The sequence below is a fragment of the Notechis scutatus genome, chromosome 2 (genome assembly GCF_049901735.1).
Source record: "Notechis scutatus isolate UNSWTSFEM ecotype Mainland chromosome 2, rNotScu1.2, whole genome shotgun sequence".
Lineage (NCBI taxonomy): Eukaryota > Metazoa > Chordata > Lepidosauria > Squamata > Elapidae > Notechis > Notechis scutatus.
In genome coordinates, this window is record NC_142010.1 from 117,893,529 (window position 1) to 117,912,180 (window position 18,652).

General features: G+C 39.0%; 1 protein-coding gene across 3 annotated transcripts in view; it reads left to right on the forward strand.

Moving 5' to 3' along the window:
* The window catches only part of RPTOR (regulatory associated protein of MTOR complex 1), a 409,502-nt gene that overhangs the window by 260,372 nt on the left and 130,478 nt on the right, over positions 1-18,652 (forward strand). For all 3 annotated transcript variants that reach the window (XM_026667263.2, XM_026667262.2, XM_087955978.1), the window contains 2 exons: positions 3,766-3,867; positions 18,075-18,158. In XM_026667263.2, coding sequence (XP_026523048.1) covers positions 3,766-3,867; positions 18,075-18,158 — 186 coding nt within the window. The remainder of the gene's footprint in view (positions 1-3,765; positions 3,868-18,074; positions 18,159-18,652) is intronic.

Consider the following 18,652-nt stretch of genomic DNA (forward strand, 5'->3'; position numbering starts at 1 on the left):
AGATAAACTAATTCTGCTTTAGTGTAAAGCTACATTAATAGAATTTTGCAAGTCTGAAAGTTCAATTCTCCCATTGACCTCTTCCTTTTGAGCCCCTTGCCCTGCCTGCTATATAGCTACGGGCTGTACTGTCTCTTATCTGACCATTCCCTAAGCAACCTCTCTTCACCCCATCTCCCAAGGTCCTTCCCATCTACTATTACAATATATCAGAATAGCAGAACATAACACAGCTAATGTAAAGTACGTATATCATTCCTTGTACAACTATGAAGGCCTATCACATGAAAAGATAGCTTTAGTTATAGGACAGGGGTGTCAAACTGGAAGGCCGGATCAGCATTGTAGTTCTCTGTGGGCCAGCAGGGGTGCAGGATGGATGGGGTATGGAGAGTCTACATGTGGGCCCCCTGTGCCTCATTTTCACCCTCCATGGCCTCCTGCAATACTCTGCCGGCCATTTTCGGGCCTTTTTTGGCCTGTTTTTCAGGCAGTTTTCAGGACCATTTATGGCTCATTTTTCAGGCTGTTTTTTGGCCCATTTTAAGCTCGTTTTGGGCTGTTTTTCAGGCAGTTTTCAGGACCATTTATGACTCATTTTGGCTGTTTTGGCCCAGGTTTTGCTGTTTTCAGGCTGCCAGCCAGCAGAGTGCTACAGGAGGCCATGGAGGGTAAAAATGAGGTGCGGGGGTGGTGCATGCAGCCCATGTCAGAGGCACCGCAGGCTGGTCCTTTGATAGTTCCAGGCCAGCCCCATGGGCCAGATGTAAAAACCCTGTGGCCTGGATCCAGCCCCGGGCCTTGAATTTGATACCCCTATTATAGGAGATTCCCAATACTACAAAAGATATGAAGTTTAGACTCAATACCTCTCCAGCTTTCAATTGTCCCAACCCTCTTACCAATACTTGCATTCTGGTACGGCCAATTTTTTTCTATCATTGTCCAATTGTCTCCAATAATCTATTGTGCAATTCTCTCCTTTGCCTTTAAATGTAGCTCTGCTTTCCTGGATCTAAATAAAAGGGCAATTTTACTTCCCGATAGTAGTCAAGATCTATTACTCTCTTCTTAAAGCTATGGCTTGCAGTACCAAACCAAATTGGAGATATATATTCCCAGTTTGGGAACTGAAATGTACTTATATAGTATTTCTTGTCCTATTCAATAACCAGATTCAATAATCATTTTGTGAATCCAGAAATGAAGACACAATTTGAATTTGCTTTTATTAACTTTTCCATGAGTCCTATGTCTAAAACTAATGCTGTTGATTTCCCATTGTTACATTAAGTTATGTTCTGTGATATTTGCCTTTGTGATGTATATTTTAGATTTTACATGATGTTTCAGACAATCTCTCTGGCTGTATAAATAATTGTAACACAGCATTCTTTTCACTGCTTGCTAAGACAGCAACCTCCAACCTTTTGGGCACCAGGGACCGGTTCTGTGGAGAGAGGTTTTCCGGTGGATTGGAGGGGGTGTGGTTTCATGTGATGCCTGCATCCCGCGGATGGAGCTTCGCTTGTTTGCGCGGCCCAGTTTTTGGCATGCTGCGGCCTGGTACCGGTTCATGGACCGGGGGTTGGGGACCCCTGTGTTAAGAATCTCCATCAGATGGGTTAAGGGGATTGTTTTGTGAATGCAGTGATTGATAGATTTGACTCTCCTTCCTGGACATTAGAGGATTAACATTACTGCAATCCTTTAAATGAACATGGAAATATTTTTGATCATTTTACTCATTATGGTTTTAGAGACTGTTGATACAGATACCTCATGAAATACTACTCTACTGTTCATGGCAACTGGTTTATAATATTTAGTGCATTTTCATTTAATGAATTATAAACATATTACTGTAAATGTTTTGTTGTATTCTAAATTATAAAAAAAGATTTCAGTGTTTTAAGCTGCTTGGAAAAGCATGGCCTGATAAACAACTTGAAAAAATTTAAAACAAGTAATGCAAATATAATGCACATTAGTAGATAAATAAAATCATAGCTGCCATTCAGTTTTATTTCCATCCATTGCTAGGCTGCAGTAAGCACTATATGTGTCTAATGGTTCCCAAGAAAGAACTTCAGACCTCCTTAGGATCACATAATTTAGGAAAGCACATTACACAGGTTGTTGTAAACCAATGGCATATATTTCTATATATTAAATTAGAATCAAATTAGATTAGGAAAACTCTGGACACTTTTCATTAGTAAGAAAATAATCAAAACCTTCCTTACCTTTTGGGAGATATAATTTGTCTCACTATAATTAAAAATGGATTTAAAAATAAAACAAAATTGGGAAGGTGTACATTTTGCAGAATGAGCACCTGCCCATGCTGAAATCAGGCATTCAAACTGGATGGTTTCATTATTGCTGAATCATTTTTACTTTCAACTCAGCAAAAACTATTCCATGCATGAAAAATGCACTTAGATTAACCAGTGTTTTCCAATTGTCTCTACTTTCCTTGCTAGTTAAATCATTTAAAGTCTCAGCAATTAGTCCCAGCAATCCTTAAAAAATTTACATCGAAAATTTTTTGAGTGATGCTATATTGAGGTAACTTTTAAAGATATTATTTTTAAATATGTTATATTTAGTAAATAAACAAAATATGGATTTAGGAAAGCAGGTAGGCCATTTGCTTTCAACTCACAACCATAATTGAACCCAAAATTTCTGTTGCTAAGTCACACATTTAAGTAGATTAACCAGTGTTTTCAATTTTTGCCCCATTTTATGACCTTCCTTTCCACAGTTGTGAAGTGAATCACTGCAGTTGTTAAAGTGAATCTGGTTTGAACCAAAATTTCTGTTGTCCCGTTGACATTTTGCTTGTCAGGTCACAGAAACTGATCACACATGACTTCAAAGCACTGCAACCTGCATAAATATGAGTCAATTGCCAAATATCTGAATTTTGATCATGTGACCATGGATGGAGATGCTGCAAATGGTGTGCCACTGTAACTTTGAACTGGGGTGGGATTCTACTGGTTCAGACGAGTTCTATAGAACCAGTTATGATTCTGCGGAGTTTGGAGAACTGGCAAATCGTGGCCCTGTCGGGCCCCGCCCCTCTCAGCCCATCCCTCCCCGCCCAGTCAATCCATATTGTGCATGCGCAACATTGCACTCATGCCTGACATAGCTGACTGAGTTCTTCCCTGCCCAGTCACTCCTTAAGATATTTCTTTTTTTCCCCTCCCAACGATCAGCTGTTCCTACAATCAGCTGTGCCGGGATTCCACTAGCTGTCTTGCTGCTACGCCCAGGAGGGTTCCCTGAGGCCCAGGAAGGCAAAAAATGGAGGGAAGGGGTGCGTGGTGTGTGTGCTGCGCCCCCTCCCTCCATTTTTTGCCTTTCTGGGCCCAGGGAAGCTTCCTGTGAAGAAAAAAAAAAACCCAGGAGGCTTCCCTGAGGCCCAGAAGGCCCCCAAATGGAGCGTGGGTGGGTGTTGCATGTCCCCCAGGCTCCATTTTTTTTCCTTCCTGGGCTGCAGGGAAGCCTTCTGGGAGCAAAAACACCCCCCAGGAGGCTTCCCTGAGGCCCAGAAGGCCCAAAAAATGGGGTGGGGGAATGCTGCAAAAAAGCCACTCCCACCCAGTCACATGACCACACCCACCTAGCCACGCCCACAGAACCCACTCCTGCTTTGAACGGTCACTAAATGAACTGTTGTAAGTCGAGGACTACCTGTATATTTGTTGGCAAGCAGTTTAATTTGATTCCTGTCCGTTGTTTTCTCCACAGCACAGCCCATTCTTCGCTGAACAGCTTACGGCTTTTCAAGTCTGGCTAACAATGGGAGTGGAAAACCGCAATCCTCCTGAACAGCTCCCTATCGTATTGCAGGTGAGTTGTATTGACAGCCAGCTGGACTACTAGCTTAGCTGAGGCTGCTGAAATGCGGGCAACCAGCCAGCTGCAAATTTGTCTGTATATTTATGGACATGCCTTTCTGCGACTTCTTTGCTCTTTGCCAGATGGTGTTTAGGTAAATAAATTATGTGGATGGCACTGGAGACTAATTGGAGCTCATAGTTTGCTGGGCTTTTGCTGATACAGACACATTACACACAAGCAAAATCCCATTCCCCCATCTAGCCACATGCTCTCAGTTAAGCATAAATTGACATTGTAGACTATTAGCCCTTTTGCTAGAGAATTTCATTCAGCTGTATAGTCACAAAGCTCTTGTTCCAAGCAGCCAGGTTTGAACCTTACCTGGCCTCTTACCATCCATAATGCAGTGGCTACTGGTGACAAGGGGCCCTGGTAAGAATAAATATTACCTTGTTAATATTAAGTGAATTCCTCTTTTTTGCTCTAGACAAAGAGAAACAAGAAAATATTCCAAATGACATGCTCTCACTCCAGATCAGAATCTGGGGAGAAATGTTTTTGACAAGAATATAAAATACTATCAGTTTTCTCTTCAAGTCTGCCTAATTTCTGTATGCTTCATCATTGTTCCTGAAGTTGAGAAGCAAAGCTACACACATTTAATAAAAATATTAAAATAGACAATTTACATGTAAATAAATAACTAACATGTTCACTTACTACACGTGTTATCCAGTACATTCAGCACCTAGTATATGACTATAGTTTATTTTGAAACACATTCATCTTTGCTCTTTTCCATATGCTTGAAAAGCACTATCATCATTGTGGAAATTTTCTAAGGTTTACTAAAATGTCACAATTTAGTATCCAACTTTGTTTCATTAGGCAGAATGTTCAACAAAGTGGGATGAGAAGCAAAAATCTGAGTACAGTCTAGGTCTCCCAGGTCAAAAGTTCCTCTGATACAGTTTTAGGATGCACGTCATTATAGGATACATTCAGGATTACTGAAGTGCAAAGTCTGTTCCCTAATTATTTAAGGGTATTCGGTTTATCAAATATTCCTCTAAAAATAAACAACTATTGTATTGTTCAGCTTTATTCAACATTTATGCTGGAAATCTTACCTGGTTATAATACAAAGCAGTTCTAATTCTGACAGGAACTAGATTAGTAGCTATTGCCAACATTCTTTGGGGATATTTGGTTTTCCTTTCCCCTTCCCCTTCCTTCTGCCAAGAGGAATAGGGTTACATTATTCTACCTATTCAAGGGCATCCATTTTCATCTTGTATAATGAGAAAAGACTCTCAGTCCCACTTAGCAGCGCTGTCTTGTAATATAGGTGACAGTATCATCAATCATTGTGAGTCCAACTCTTCATTTTCTACAGTCTCTGCAGCCAGGGAGTTTGTTGTGGTGATAGATGGACAGTTTATCTCTTACAAAGCAGTAAGACAGACAGATTTCTTGTCCAGCAACAGATATGCTGAATGACTTGACAGCAGAGAGCTGTACAGGTAATTAATTTTGCAGCAATACTGAAATCCCCACCTGCTTCTTCATGAACAAGGGTGATCACACCACTGCAAAAGCCAGCAGAAAGGTAGAGATTCATTAAAGCAAGTACAATCACATTGTTTCATCAAATTTGAATTACGATGCAATTAATTAATCTGCTCAAAAAGGCCCCCCAAAGGGCATTTTTATGCTTTGGGCATAATGCCAGGTACCTATGCAAAAGATTTTTCCAGCTACAGAAAACAGCTTTTATAAATAGCTTTCTTTGACTTTTTAAAAATGAATCCCTTTAGAATCTCTGCCCTCTTGGGAGAAGCATGACACAAATAGATTGTTAAAGCAGAGAGGGGGGATGAAGTGGCACATGGGTGGTGGAGAAAAGCTTGGAGCACCTTAATCCCTAGGGAGGGATTTGCATTCCAGACTGTATCTCACACAGCTCCATAGGATTAGTAGTTGCCCCCTGGAGATAAAGCCTAATTGTAGATGCAAAGGGTGGTTTCGTTTTAGTCACCGGCACTGGCACTTTGACCTGTGCTAGTTTGTAATTTTAATAGAATATCTCCGTGTATGCAGTGGTGGGATTCAACCAGTTTGCACCATTTCGGGAAAACCGGTTGTTAACTTTCTGAGCAGTTTGGTGAACTGGTTGTTAGAGGAAATCATTAGGGCAGAAAACCAGTTGTTAAATTATTTGAATCCCACCACTGCATGTATGTATCCAATGCTTTGAGTTGATAATTTGATATTTGCAAAATCTACTGAATGTGAGTTTGTATGTATGTGTGTGAATAAAAATCTCATATCCCCTGTCTGTTCAGTATATTCTCCTCTCTTGTCCCCAAAACAATTGTTCATATTATTGTACAGGACTCTGAGATTGATACATAAAAACTAAAACCTAGCTAAAATGTTCATTTTGATTGTGCATCAAATAAAAATATAAATACATCCTATTTCACAAACAAAATACTGATCCTGAACATAGTTTTATATCCATTTCTATAAATGAATATAGCTTTTCTTATGCAGCTTGTGAAAATATTGTATCTGAAAGACTGAAGCTTTCCCTTAAATTTTCCCTTAGTTTTATCGAGTGTCTAGAGCAGGGGTATCAAACTCAAGTCCAGGGGTGGGATTCAAATTTCTTAACAACTGGTTCTGTGGGTGTGGCCTAATATGTGGATGTGTCTTGATGGTCATGTGACTGGCTGGGTGTGGCTTGCTGACTGGGCATGGCTTGGTGCCATGTGATTGGCTGGGCATGGCTTGTATGTAAATATAAATATTTATGTAAATATTGAATTTTTTTTATTAAAAAAAGAGCAACTTTTACCCAAAATCAGGCAAAGCAGGCAGGCAGATTGAGTTGCTCACAGAATCACAGATTCATTCAGAGATCTATCTTTCTGCCATCTGCTATCTGAGTCTGCACTGAATAATAGAAGCTTCAGGCTCAGCTCTGCTTTTAGATTAGCTGGAAACCAAGAAATCCAACAATTTCCTGCTTTCTAGCTAATCTAAATCTCCCGGCACAGCAAAACAGCTGATGGTGGTGGTGGTGGGGGAAATAGCAACTTAGCAGGCAAGTTTGATGGCGCGCATGCCAGGTAAGGAGTGAGTAGGCAGGGAGGGGCCAGCCAGTGGCGCGATTTGCTGGTTCTCCAGCAGGTAGAATCCCACCCCGGTGAGAGTGCATTTTGCACGCTTGTGTAGACCATTGCCTAAAAACCTCAGCTGTGCCACCTGGACAGCTGACAAGCGCTGCACGTGGGTTTGAAAATCCTCTTCTTTCCTGCTTTTTCAACCTCAGCTGTGCTGCGCAAAGCAGCTGAGGTTGAAAAAGCAGGAAATAAAGGACAACCAAGAGCTCAGGAGGGTGGCTAGGCCAAACAGAGCAGCAGACACTGAACTGGTTCAGTGTCTGCTGCTCTTCAGAGCTACCGGATCTATTGAACCGGGCCGAACTGGTAGCATACCACCCCTGCTCCAATCCCATGGTCTGGATCCGGCCCACAGGGTGCTTAGATCTGCCCCACTGAGCTGGCCTGGAAATAGCAAAGGACTGGCCCGCAGTCCCTCTGCTACTGAAAATGGGTTGCGTATGGGGGCCATGCATGGTCCCTCCATGCCCCACTTTGTCCACCAGAGTGCTGCAGGAGGCCATCCTTGACTCAGAAGGTTATAAAGGGAGGAAAGATAAAATATTTTACCTTGCAGGATTCTGCTACTATAGCTTATGTCAATAATTTATAGTTCTAGTCTTCCTATGGAGTCATTTTCTTGATCTGGTCTCTCTCTCATAGGGCAATCAAGTAGATCAAGTATGTATTAAAAAAACAAAACCACAGAAATGTATGCCTCTCTATTTTCATAAGTGTATAAAACCATGTGTGTGGAGGTGTGGTCCCATGTCACACCCACCCTGGCCATGCCCACTACTCCCACCCTGGCCACCCCCACCCACCCCTGACCCTCTGAGGTCAAACACAACTCTGATGCGGCCCTCAATGAAATCAAGTTGGACACCCCTGGTCTAGAACATGGGATTTTGGCTTGCCTGGGCTGCATTAAATGAAAGGAATTGTTGTGGACTAGCCAAATTTGGTACTGGCCAAATTTAAAACAGAAACAGTTGTGAAAGCCTGACTCACAGATGAACACAGTACAGATACATATATATATACATTCTGGCACAGCAGTAGGCTAGCCCCAAATTTAAAACTATAACGGCTGTGAAAGTCTGACAAAGCTGAATACCAGACATACATATACAGAATTCTGGATGGCAGATGAGATTCTGCCAAAATTTGCTACAAGTCTTTAAAAGCACAACTATAATGACAGAACCTGATGTGGCAGAAAATACCCAACAAAGCTGAATACCATACATGTAAGTACCCGCGAAAACTTAAGAAAACATATATATATATCACAGACGAAGACTCCCAACCAATCAGGGGGGTGGAGCTGGCGTCGTGATGATACGGCATGCGATCCTGGAGGTCTGAGATCGCTGCCGATATCTTTGCTCCTGGATGGTCCAAGTGGATCTAAACCATCCCGAAGAGATGGTGAATGTAAAGAGCGCATCCTGTCGATCCCAGGGATATCGCGAAGTCCCTGGTAGATCCAGGAGAAGCTCTTTTTCCCAGTGGCAAAGAGGCAGCCATTAAAGCTGCTGAAGTTGGGACATCTCCGAAACGAAAGAGGACGGAAAGAGAGAGTGTGCTGGTTTGGTGAGAACTTTATTTTAAGACTTGAAAGGACACCCTAAGGGAAAGAAAGAATCTGTAAAAGTTTTGACAGAAGCGATTTTAAACAGGAATGTCAAAGTAATATTTTTATTTTTTTTCCCCCATTGCTGGATTTTCTACACATGATCTTATATTTTGAAACTGGACTGGTTTTTTTCTCTTCTTTTTTTCTCTTCTTTTCTCCTTTTTGACTTTATAATATTCTAAGTCAGAGACTCCCTTTTAGCTGTTTTTTTAAATATCTTTTTCTTTTTTTAATTAATTCTTGTTATATTTTGCTTGGAAAAGGAGGGGGAAAGTGAAAGCTAAAGAAACTTTGTAACACTGCCAACTAGAGGCTTGGAAATTTTCTATTTCTCTTGACCAGACAAAGCTGAGAAAGAACTGAGACTTTTTTTCAAGGACATTGCCTGTTTGATAAGAGGGAGAGCATGGGAGAGTATTATTGCAGGTGCTCTTCTGGGTTTCTATCAACAGCTGGAGTCTGGTGTTGAAGTTTAGGAAAAGAAAAGGTGATAAGTCTTTGGAGAAGAGAGTTATAACAAGAGCCTTGGATAATTAAACAAAGTGCAGTGTGCTCTTTTTATTTTTTCTAAGGTGTGCTACCCCTCCTCATCAGTTTACTTTTTTTTGTAATAGCTATTTGGATTTTTGGCTCTTTGGAACTTGTCTTTGTTTGTTTTTTCTTGTCTTTGGAAGTTAAATTTCTACGCTTGCTTTTTATTTTAAAGGAAAAGCTTTAGTATTAATGTTTCCCTTCCTTTTCTTTTTAAGGGAGTAGCCTTTTTTCTCTCTCTCCCTTCCTGGTATTTTTGTCTTTCCATCTACCTTCCATATTGGGGGTTTTTTTTTAGTTTTTTTTTTATGCATCCTTTTATATTTGAGACCTCTTAATCGGATTAAGGTATTGAAGAACCTGAAGAATTTTTCCTTTCTTTTTTTAGCCTTTTTCTTCACTTTTTCGCCTTTTTTAGGATTTTACAACTTTTTCTTTTTTGTGAGTGTTTATGGTGTGTTTATGGCCTTTTCCTTCATTTTTGAATTTTTACTGTCATCTAACCAACCGATTGGATTAAGGTATACAAGAACCTGAAGAATTTTTTTCTTCTTTTTTATTATTATTACTATTTGGCTTCTTTTTTCCTACTATTTTTATTTGGAACTGCAATTGGTTATTTCACAATTGGATTAAGGTCTAGAAGAACCTGAAGATTTTGAATTGCTCAAAATGAGTAGGAAATTAACAGCTCCTGGTTCTTCAACTTCTAATTCTTCCTCTCCACCATCTGGAGGACAACGTTCAATACAGACAATGTTAAGGCAAGAAAAAGAGCAAGAAAAAAAGCAAGAAAAAGTGACCCTGCAGATGATTATGCAAGGAATTCAAAATATTCAAACAAGATCAGAGAATATTGAAAAGAGAATAGAGAACATTGAACAAAGAACAGGGAAAACCGATGAAAAAGTGGAGAACATCCAACAAATGATTATGAAGTATGATGAGAGACAAAAAAATTGAAGAAGAAGATAAACAAAGATACAAGAAGATTGGAGACATTGATAACAGATTAACTGTGGTTGAACAAGATAAAAGTGGTATGCTGAGATGGGAGATGGACAGATCAGAATTTTATCTTAGAGTCCAAAACATAGAGGAAGAAAAAGCACAAAATCTAGCTGAGATAATGATAGAAATATTGGCTGAAGCTTTGGAAATAACTGAAGAGAAGATGATGGATGGAATAGATGAGGTTTATCGAGTCTTCACAAGATATGCAATGAAAAATAGCTTACCAAGAGAAGTTCACATCAGATTTACAAAGAAAGCCATTAAAACGCAAATATTGCAAGTGGCAAGAGAGAAAACATTGAAATACAAAGATAAGGAGATTGTGGTCTTGAAACAAGTACCCAGAAGAGTGAGAGAGATGAGAAGAGAATACCGATTCTTGACCAAATTGCTACTTAAAAAAGAGGTGAATTATAGATGGCTGATTCCAGAAGGTTTAATGTACACATGGCAAGAACAGACATATAGAATTTACTCAATTGAGAAAGCTGAATCATTTTACACAGAATTTTTCAGAGGGGAGGAAGAGGCAGAAAAAGAAATTTCACTAATTGAATTCCAAGAGGACTGCCAAATGACGACTGAAAAAGAAGAAGGTGCAGTAGGTGGAAAGGAGGAAGCCAAAGAACAACGTGAACCAAAATCCACGAGAGCTGTCAAACCTAACTACAAAATATAACCATGGAAGAGAAAAAATTGATTACAATTTATATAAATGGACTTAACTCAGCCGTTAAAAGAAGGAAAACCGTTCATAAATTAGAGAAATTAAAATTTGATATAATCTGCCTACAAGAACTACATATTAAAAAACAATATGAACAATTGTTGATACAGCCAAAATTAGGGAAAATATTTACTTCCTTGACACAATGTAAGAAAAGAGGAGTGGTTTTATATATTAAAGAGACCATCCCAGCAAAATTGATTTATACTGATGACAACGGAAGAATATTAATGGTGGAAATAATGGACAATAATATGAAAACACTCCTGATTGCAATCTATGCCCCGAATAACAATCAAGAATAATTCTATAAAAAATTACTTATGAAAATAATTGAACTGGACTATGTTAATATAGTTATGATGGGAGATTTTAATGGAATTGTAGACAATAAACTGGACTATAGAGCACAGAAAACAATAAAGCAAAATAGAAAGACTCTCCCTAAATCTTTTTTTAAAATGGTAGATGAAATAAACTTAAAAGATACATGGAGAGAAAGAAATGCTAAAACTAAACAATACACCTTCTACTCAAATAGACACTTGTCATGGTCCAGAATAGATATTATATGGATGTCAACAGAATTGTTAACTAATATTCAAGAAATAAATATTGAAACAAGTACTTGGGCAGATCACAATCCAATGACAATGAAATGGAAAGGACAAAGAAGAAGATCTAGGTGGACGTTAAATAATACTATTTTAAAGGAAAAAGACTTCACACAGTGGATGGAGAAAGAACTGGCCTTTTTCTTTAGAGAAACAAAAAAGAAGATATATCAATCCAGAATGTATGGGATACAATGAAGGCATATGCCAGAGGCTTGATAATGTACTATACAAGGAAAAGAAATACCATGAAAAGATTAGCCTCTAAGGCATTAGAAGATGAGTATAAAGGACTTGAAAAAGAGCTACAGAAAATGCCACAGAAAAAGGACATTAAGTTAAAAATGGATATAACCAAACATAAAATGGGTCTAATAGAAAAAGAAGAATTAGCACAAAAAATTAGAGGTGCTAAACAGAACTACTTTGAAGATGCAAATAAACCAGGTAGATGGTTAGCATATAAATTGAGAAAGGAGAAAGAATCAAGGAAAATATTGCAATTAATAGATGACCAAGGCCAAGTTTGCTATGGTAGTAAAGAGAAGAGGAAATCATTAGAGACTATTATGGGGAAACTATACACACAAGAGAATATTGATGAGGAAAGAGTTAAACAGTATTTACAGAATGCTAATTTACCCCAGATACCTAAAGAAATTGAAACAATGTTAGAAAGCAATATAACGATGATGGAGTTAACTGAAGCACTTAAGAAGCAAAACAATGGAAAGGCACCAGGGCCAGATGGACTTCCCACAGAATTTTACAAAACATTACAAGAATCATTGAACTTTCCATTGCTAGAAGTTATGAATGAAGTTATGTTAAAGAAGAGGATACCTAAATCATGGTCAGAAGCTTATATTACACTTGTCCCAAAAGAGGAGGCCAATCCATTACAAATCAAGAATTATAGACCTATTTCCCTACTAAACGCAGATTATAAAATCTTTGCTTCAATATTGGCAGAAAGACTTAAAAAATACTTAAATAATTTTATCCATCCTGATCAAAATGGATTTCTGCCAAAGAGGCAAATTAAAGACAATATGAGAGTAATCTTGGACACTTTGGAATACTACGAGGCACATCCTGAAAAACAAATGGCTCTGATATTTCTAGATGCACAGAAGGCATTTCATAATGTGAATTGGCGATTCATGTTATTACTGCTGGAACAGATGGGCTTTGCTAGAAAATTTATTCAAGCAATAGAAGCTATATATAATAAGCAGGCGGCAAAGGTAATGACAGAGGGAGAACTGACAGATTCTATCGATATAAGAAAAGGAACAAGACAAGGGTGCCCACTATCACCTCTGTTGTTTGTGTTAACTTTGGAAGTGCTAAATAGAAATATTAGAGATGAAAACAATATAAAAGGGATGAAAATTAAAAAGGAAGAATTTAAGTTGCAAGCATTTGCAGACGATCTGGTTTTTATCTTAGAAGACCCACTAGAAACAGCATCAAAATTGATAGAAAAAATAGAGACATATGGAAAGGTGGCTGGTTTGAAAATAAATAAAGATAAGACAAAGATCTTGACAGAGAATATGCTATCAAGACAAAAGGAAGAACTGGCAGACCTGTTGAAAATTCAGGTCACGAATAAGATCAAGTACTTGGGGATATACTTGACAGCAAGATGTAGTACACTAAAAGAGAATAATTATATCAAACTTAAACAGCAGATAGCGCTAGATTTGGCGAAATGGGAAAGTTTACAACTGTCATTAATAGGGAGAATATCAACAATCAAAATGAATATATCACCCAGAATTTTATATTTGTTTCAAACAATTCCAATTAGGCTAGGGAAAGACTACTTTGAAGATTTAAATAAAATTGTGTTGAAATATATATGGCAAGGTAAGAAAGCGAGAATAAAGTTAAAACTTTTGCAAGATGCTAGAATAAGAGGAGGATTTGGTTTGTCTAATTGGGAGTTGTATTACCAAGCTACAAATTTGATGTGGATTAAGGAATGGATAACATTAAGAAATAAGAGATTGTTGACATTAGAAGGACATGATCTGTTGTTGGGGTGGCATGCTTTTTTATGGTATAAAGGAACTAAAACACAGAGGTACTTTAGAAGACATTATATACGGGAGTCTCTGTGGTTAAATTGGGAGAAGATTAAAAGACAATGTTATTTGAAAATTCCAGTCTGGCTATCGACTGAACTATGAACCCTGACTAAAATATTGACAGCCAACGGCTTCCACAAAAGCAAAATCACCAACTTGATCCACAAAAACACACTGAGACATAATAGAGACCCAGAAGATGAACAGACCCATGGAACAGCTGTCCTGCCCTACATAAGAGGCACTACAGACAAAATTAGTAAGATACTATACAGACACCACATCAAGACTGCCTTCAAAACAGACAGAAAAATAGCAGCCATCCTCAGAAACCCCAAAGACAAAATTGACCTGGAAAACCAAGGCATATACGAAGTCCCCAGTGCATCATGCCCGGCCACATACATTGGACAGACCAATAGAAGAATAAGCACCCGCCTGGATGAACACAAAAATGCAGTCAAAAAGCTGGAACACACTTCCTCACTAGTCCAACACATGGAAGCCACAGGTCATAGAATCAACTTCAATGGCACCAAAACCCTAGCCACTATAGAAAATCCCAGCCACAGAATCATCAGAGAAGCCATAGAGATTGAAAAAAGACCAGAAAGCATGAACAGAAGAGATGATTCCACCAGGCTGTCAATCATTTGGAAGCCTGCACTCACAAACAAAAAAATCTCCACACCACAAGCCAGGCAAACACCTGGGCACAAACAGATCCCCCTGATACCTCCAGCTCAAACACACCCCAACCAGGCACCCAGATGAAACCCAGCTTCCTAACTAATGATAGCCGTCCATTTACCCGAAGCCAAGCTGCACTAAAGGCCTCCAATAAAGTAACACAATGTTGCCAGCCAATCAAGATACAAAAAGAGCCAAAAAAAAAACAAAAAACAAAATAGACAGAAGATATTAGAAGCAGAACACAGCAAACTCCAAGACCAATAAACACAGACCAAGACTCTCAACCAATCAGGATGAAGAAAAAACCATTCTGGCACAGCAATAGGCTGCCCCAAATTTAAATCTGAAACCACTGTAAAAGTCTAACTCACAGACGAACACTATACAAAAGCCTGATGATGGCAGATGAGATATATATATATCCCATGAGGGCCACAAAAGATGCTACCAGCACACTTCCACGTAGAAAGCAGACTCACACCCACACAGATGATGAGACACGACCACGGACCAGAAGCCGTACTGCAGCTGCATCACTACCCACTTCAAACCCCTCCGACCCATACATGAAGCGAACGGACACCCACCATGAAGATGTGGCACGATCGCGAACGCGAAGCCAAACAACAGGATCACAGCTCACCAGCTCAAATCCCCTGGCAACTAAGACTAACCTGAGCACAACCAAGCCCCCACCTAAACAGAACACACCCCCAGCCAATCAGAACACAACCAACCCCCCAACCAATCAGAACACAGCCAAACCCCCAACCAATGAGAACACACCTCCACCCAATCAGAACACAGCCAAGCCCCCACCCAATCAAGTCACACCCCCACTAGCAGTTACATACATTGGACAGACCAATAGAAGAATAAGTACCTGCCTGGATGAACACAAAAATGCAGTCAAAAAGCTGGAACACACTTCCTCACTAGTCCAACACATGAAAGCCACAGGTCATAGCATCAACTTCAATGGCACCAAAACCCTAGCCACCATAGAAAACCCCAGCCACAGAATCATCAGAGAAGCCATTGAGATTGAAAAAAGACCTGAAAGCATGAATAGAAGAGATGATTCCACCAGACTGTCAATCATTTGGAAGCCTGCACTCACAAACAAAAAAATCTCCACACCACAAGCCAGGCAAACACCTGGGCACAAACAGATCCCCGCTGATACCTCCAGCTCAAACACACCCCAACCAGGCACCCAGATGAAACCTAGCTTCCTAACAAATGATAGCCGTCCATTTACTCGGAGCCAAGCTGAACTAAAGGCCTCCAATAAAGGAACACAATGTTGCCAGCCAATCAAGACACAAAAAGAGCCACAAAACAGACAGAAGATATTAGAAACACCAATCAAGCAGAACACAGCAAACTCCAAGACCAATAAACACAGACCAAGACTCCCAACCAATCAGGATGAAGAAAAAAACATTCTGGCATAGCGTAGGCTAGCACCAAATTTAAAACAGAAACGGCTGTGAAAGTCTGACTCACAGACGAACACAATACAGAAGCTGATGATGGCAGATGAGATTCTGCTGAAACGTTGCTACAACTTTAAAAGCACAACTACAATGACGTGGGAAAATACCCGAACAAAGCTGAATACCATACATATATATGTATGTATATGTATATGTATATGTATATATGTATATAAATGTACCCAAATGTAACTAAAAGTATATAATAATGTTAAAAGTTTATGATCTTGTAGGATTGTATTACTAGCTGTGCAGGGCCACATATGGCCCATGAGCCACAGGTTGGACACATCTGATTTAGAGTACAGGTGCTTTTTAAATTGTTTGCAAGTGTTGCCTATTGTATGATAGCCCAGCTATAACAAGCTCTGAACTGAAATCTATTCTGTGTTGGTGTGGGTGCATACACTTTTAAAAGTCTATCTTCCACAAAATAAAATCTCTCATTTCAGCTGTTGAATAGAGAGACCTGTGAAAGGATAGGGTAGAAAACATTGGTGCTTATTAAAAGCCCTGAAATTAAAATTACAAGACCTGCATCACAATATTATCATGTCTGTGATTCATTACACAGTTTTACCAGTCATATCACTATACATAATATATAACAATACACAATAATATCAATAAATGACCAATCAAATACAATAGATGATGCTACATCTCACTTAGACAATAATGCTATTCTCTTCCCTTAAGGCCTCCGGCATAACCAGGTTTTTAAAAGTTTCGAGAAGTTCATGAGGAACAGTCCACTCTCCTTTCTTTCTAGCTGATGAAAAAGAAAAAAAATCAGCCTGCTCTCTAACAGTACATTAATTTTATATTTGTTAGAGTGCAGTCTTTAATATAATATGAGATAGATATCAGAATTCAGGAGACAAGAATAAAAGTGAGAAAAAGTGTTACTATTAAATAAAAAGGAAGAATATTGTATAATGCATAAAAGTGTTGAAACAACTTAAAATTTATGATCCTGATCGAGAATCTTACTAAATTAAAATCGAGGTGCACAGAGCACATGTGAATCCCAAATAAATTCAGTTTATTTTTCCAAAAGTTGTTTCTGAATTACAATTTTCTTTTGACAGAAAGGGAAAATTATGACATATGTGGGGAATAATCTTATTAACTGTGTTTAATTTAATTTAAATTTAATCAAACATAATGTTACCCTTGCACTGGAGTGCAATCCACAGCTCACCACTCAAAGTTAAGTGTGGAACTTAGATCAGGAAAGGTTGTATATCCCTGACTTCAAGCAGAGTTAGGTTTTTGCCTCTAATTTGAAAGGTACAATGTCATTCCCCCACATTAGGCAGACTGCTTTTCCCCAGAAGCAAGGTTAATTGGTTGTGGGATTAAAGAAAGAGTGGCCTAGCTGCCTGTTTTTGACATTAACAGATTGCTAGCTTTTTCTGTGACAGCAAATTGAAAGCTAAAGAACCATCTTATTATTTGGATACTAAGAAATTCACCCTCTGGCCTGTGTGCAGTTTCTGACTTTGAATAGAACACTTCTTTGATCTTTTTTTGGGGGTGATGGTGGTGGTAAGGAATGGAGTCCATCATGTATTTAAAGCTACCGCTTTAAATAGATAGGAGGGTTACGTGTCTCATAACTGACAGCGGATAAATGCCTTATGCTATGCTATATATGATTAGTGGTTCCATTTCTTGAAGTGTATTCATTGTGTATAGTCTAATTCTGGTATTTTGGAAAAACTGATTTGGGCAGCATGGATGGGCAAACTGTTACTTGCTGACTACATGTTATGTCCTCCAACATAATTGCAATACCTTGATGTCATTGTGCCAGGGAGTGAAATTGTCACTCTTTTTGTGTGTTTAGAAAATGTGAAATGGCCATAAAGGGAGCTTTAAGCCTTGCAGAGCCACTTATTTCATACATTAAAATATCCCAAACTCCCCACCCACACATTTGAGCCACATTTTCTCATTTGGGGAGTTCAGGGGCAACATGGTATTGTTTTTAACTCCTGCAATAAAAAAGAGCAAACTACAGCCAAAACATTTGGTCCTATCTACTTCAATAACACTATTCTTTAAGTCTTGTCCTTTGCAGTCCACAGGTAGGAAGCAATGGTAGAATATAAGTCTCAGATCCAAGATCATTATCCAGGCCAGCATGGTGATCACAAAGCTCTGAAATCCAAAATAATCAGCCTTATTGTGGGTTTTTCATGGCAATTCTTGTTTTCTCTGATTTTTACAGGTGTTGCTGAGTCAAGTACATAGGCTACGAGCTCTTGATTTACTTGGCCGTTTTTTGGATCTGGGTCCCTGGGCTGTTAGCTTGGTGAGTCCATATTACCAGCCTTTGTGCTGAAAAAGGAAAGACACTTTTTATATCATCAACATGTGTGTCTGATGAACTTATTCTTCCTGGATGTGGAAAATAATGCCCCATGATCGACAGCCACTATGTATCCCGCAATTGGATATCCTCAGGTCACTATAAATCAGGCTCTTAGAATTTGACCAACTCTGCAAATGGTTGAGAATCTTGTTATCTGCTGCAATTCCCATTGTTGTTCAGCCTCTTCCATTCCATCTGAAGCTGGGCCTAATGATATTAAAAAGATATAATTTGACTGCTCAGGTACTTTCTTGTGGGCATGCTGATGATGTACAATTTCCTAGAATAAAATGAGAATTAGAACTAGAAGAGCTTCCAGCTATTATAATTTTTATTCACACAAGGACTGTCTAAATCTTAAAAGGAGGCTGCTTAGCACTATGTAAAAATCAGAGCTATTCCAGCTTTGCTTTTTAATTGAGAAAACAAGACAG